The sequence below is a fragment of the Amphimedon queenslandica genome, unplaced genomic scaffold, assembly GCF_000090795.2.
Source record: "Amphimedon queenslandica unplaced genomic scaffold, v1.1 AMPQUscaffold_12271, whole genome shotgun sequence".
NCBI lineage: Eukaryota > Metazoa > Porifera > Demospongiae > Haplosclerida > Niphatidae > Amphimedon > Amphimedon queenslandica.
Window position 1 is genome coordinate 9037 of NW_003547491.1, and position 3110 is coordinate 12146.

General features: G+C 34.2%; 1 protein-coding gene across 1 annotated transcript; it reads left to right on the forward strand.

Moving 5' to 3' along the window:
• Positions 1-1800: 1800 nt before the first annotated feature.
• Positions 1801-3073, forward strand: LOC109588136 (uncharacterized). Its single transcript, XM_020004318.1, has 3 exons — positions 1801-1869; positions 2172-2319; positions 2364-3073. Exons 1-3 carry the CDS (start codon positions 1801-1803, stop codon positions 3020-3022), a joined length of 876 nt encoding a protein of 291 aa, XP_019859877.1. The 3' UTR covers positions 3023-3073.
• The last annotated feature ends 37 nt before the right edge of the window (positions 3074-3110 follow it).

Here is a 3110-nt window from a genome sequence, read left to right on the forward strand (position 1 = left end):
ACTATTATTAGATACTATAAACACTGTATATACTACTGATAATTTTATTAGTAACTAGACGAATGTAAAACATTGAAGGGGCGAGCCTCAGCAAGCAAAGCAATGTACATACAATAGATCTTGACAAACTAACAATACTCATGCATGATGATGATTGTACAACTGAGCAGGCTCAGAACTTAATGGATGTAGTTTTTGATAATCTACCATTATTATCATAATCACAACATAATCACATTCCCTCAATGTCAGCCCACACTGACCCGTTGTTCACTATAATCATGTGTAAGTCTGTAGTATAACATGATGGTAGATAATGCTTTTTCCAGTATTTGATAATGGGTTGTACTGACTACTGTAAGTACTTTTTACCAAGTACATGTAGTTGTTTGTCATATAGAGTCTAATAATCAAGTATTATTATTATATCTTTTACCACAGAGAGCCTTTTTTGAGAGCTGTAAATTTCGCAAATTTGCCTAAAAATCTATTTTGCGGATATAATTTTTGCGAATTTATGCTATCTGCCATCTTGTACTGTATGTACAAGACGTAATACCAGAGTTTATTGGCTCTATAAAGAGATAGAAGTTTGAATTCAGGTTCCGTATAATGTGTGCTAGTATAACTTTTAACTTGAACATTGCTTATTTGTCTATTGCCTTTGGTTTCGTTGGTATTGTAGTTAGTTTAACAAATAGATCTAGTGTTACTAGCTAAAAACAGCTCCTTTAACCTCGTGTTTCCTTTACTATTAGCTTTTACTATTGCTGCTTTGTTTTAGTTTTGCTTAGCTAGATTGTTTTATATTGCTATTATTGTTATTGTTTATTGCTGTGCTTTTACTATTATTATTAATCTTGCTGCTATCTTATTATTACTATGCTGCTTTAATCTGCTGTTGCTGCTATATTTAGATACTGAGCATGAAGGGTTGTAGCTACTATTAAGTTTCATTGTTAGTCTTGTTCCACCACAAGAGATTACTATCACTGCATATCACATATCTATAGCTACAGCATACACTGACTATAGTATTAGATCCTTTTTTTATCACTCCTTGGCTCACCCCTTTTTGTACCTGCTGTTTTGTATCTAGGGCTGCTGTCAAGCTTCTGCATTATGTCAATTATCAGTATTCTAAACAATGATATAACAGAAATAAGCAACTGTCTAAGAAGTAAGGCTAGTGATTGTTAGAGTGTTAACACTTTTATTCTTTCATTGTTGTAGAATTTATGACAAAATGGATATTTCTATTTATTTTTACTTTGATGAGTGTTGTAACCTTACAATGGATAAGACCAAGAAGAGAGCTATCAAACTCATGTGGTAATGTTTTGCGGGTCCAGCTATAGAGTCGCATCGAATCCATACAAATTATTTTTGAATTTATATGCTGTTTGCTAAGTATAATAATGATCTGCATAGTTATCCCAGCTCTCTCTATCAACATATTTCCTCTTGTAATGTATATCATTGGTTGGGCTCATAGATAATAGAGTATAAAGGGATTGGAAACTGCGTGGGCGGCCTGTATAAACCAATGGAGGGCGAAGTTATCACTTCCCGCATCCTAGTTTCTCCTTAGCAACGGGAGAGGTCCACTTTTCTCTGTTCATAACTCAGTCCCAGTAGTTGCAAAAAATCAACAAAAATATGCATAAAATACCTTATAACTTCTATATTTATCAATCCAAGTTTCATACAGTTACTCAAAAGTAACAAACTGTTTCATTCATTACTATCAGCGGGTGTCAAGCGGGACCTCTTTTCTGATGTTCTGTACCTTTTACTAAAATGTCTCTTGTTTTACAACAAAGTAGCAAGCATAGAACAATCAAGCGCTTTGAGTTGCGTGGAACTAGGGTATTCTCAGACTTGTAGTTCGTACATCTTCTCCAGAAACTCAAATTTTGTGTTGTAAAAGTGACAAAGTTTCTGTACCTTTTTCTCCGAAACAGTAAATATTTAAGCTACGAAAGAAACACATGCAACAGGTAGCATATTGCTTTAGTGAACTGGCTAGTAATGGTATTGATACGTTCTTTTGAAATCCTATAAACCTGTCATTCTCTGGCAAAATTTGGCTCTTCTCCTTTGACTTTTGCATTGTAATTATTGAATGCGGAAAATTTGAATCTATACGGTGATAACTACCGCCTACGCAGTTACCAATCCCTTTATACTCTATTATCTATGGTTGGGCTACATGTTCCTATGACTACTCCTCAATATGCTACACACTGTACTTCAATTATAATGAGACTATAACTGAGAATGAGCTACCACAACTTGCACTGAGAGACATTAAACCAGGTAAGATAGATCTAGCATTAAAAAATAAATTCCCTTCTTTATAGACAATAATGTTGACAATAAAACTACTAAACCACTGATTCAAGAGTTTGATGATCTCAGTAAGATATCACTGCTATTCTCAACAACAGCCAATGCTGTATCTCATTTATTGTTCATATGGGCACTGTGGTGCCTGTATATTAAACACTATAAAAGTTTTAATAAGTGCCTGTTAGGAATATTGAATTACTTTAAAGAGAAATGCTGTGGTGTGGAGAGCGGTAATGAAAATGAACTACCATTGGATCCTTTTAATGATGAAACTAAAGACAGTGATTTAATAGAAACAGATCCAATAGAAACACTTTATAACGAGAAAATAGCGGAAACAAAGGAAAGGTCTAGATTTAGTTTCTTTAGTACAGAAGATGAGCGTACTAACACACCACTGCAAGGTGAACGGTTGTGTCATTATGTAACATGGTTCATCATTGGGTTTACGCTGCTTGCTACTACTGCTGGAGTATTCTTTTGGCTTTATTATCAACAGAATAAAGGTAGATCAACAGATGATACTTATAATCTTGAAAGAGCTGCTCTTGTGTTGTACACTTATTCTTTATTTCGTGTTCTGGTCAGTTGCTTTATATTCTCAAAGTTAATGTATGGAATACAGAGAAGATGTGAAGAATTAAGAACTATCTGTATATCTAGTCAATGAGATCTATAAGATTGCAAACAAACGTAAAAAGGCAGAAACTACTCCTGTTACTGTTAGTGCTTCAACTACTTCTGCTGTTACTAGATCT

Excerpts from the sequence above, each read along its gene's own strand:
- LOC109588136 (XM_020004318.1), top strand. The coding sequence starts at position 1,801 with ATGTCTCTTGTTTTACAACAAAGTAGCAAGCATAGAACAATCAAGCGC. Across the intron at positions 1,870-2,171 it reads TTGAGTTGCGTGGAACTAGG|TTACCAATCCCTTTATACTC; the intron begins GTATTCTCAGAC and ends CCGCCTACGCAG. Across the intron at positions 2,320-2,363 it reads ACTGAGAGACATTAAACCAG|ACAATAATGTTGACAATAAA; the intron begins GTAAGATAGATC and ends CCTTCTTTATAG.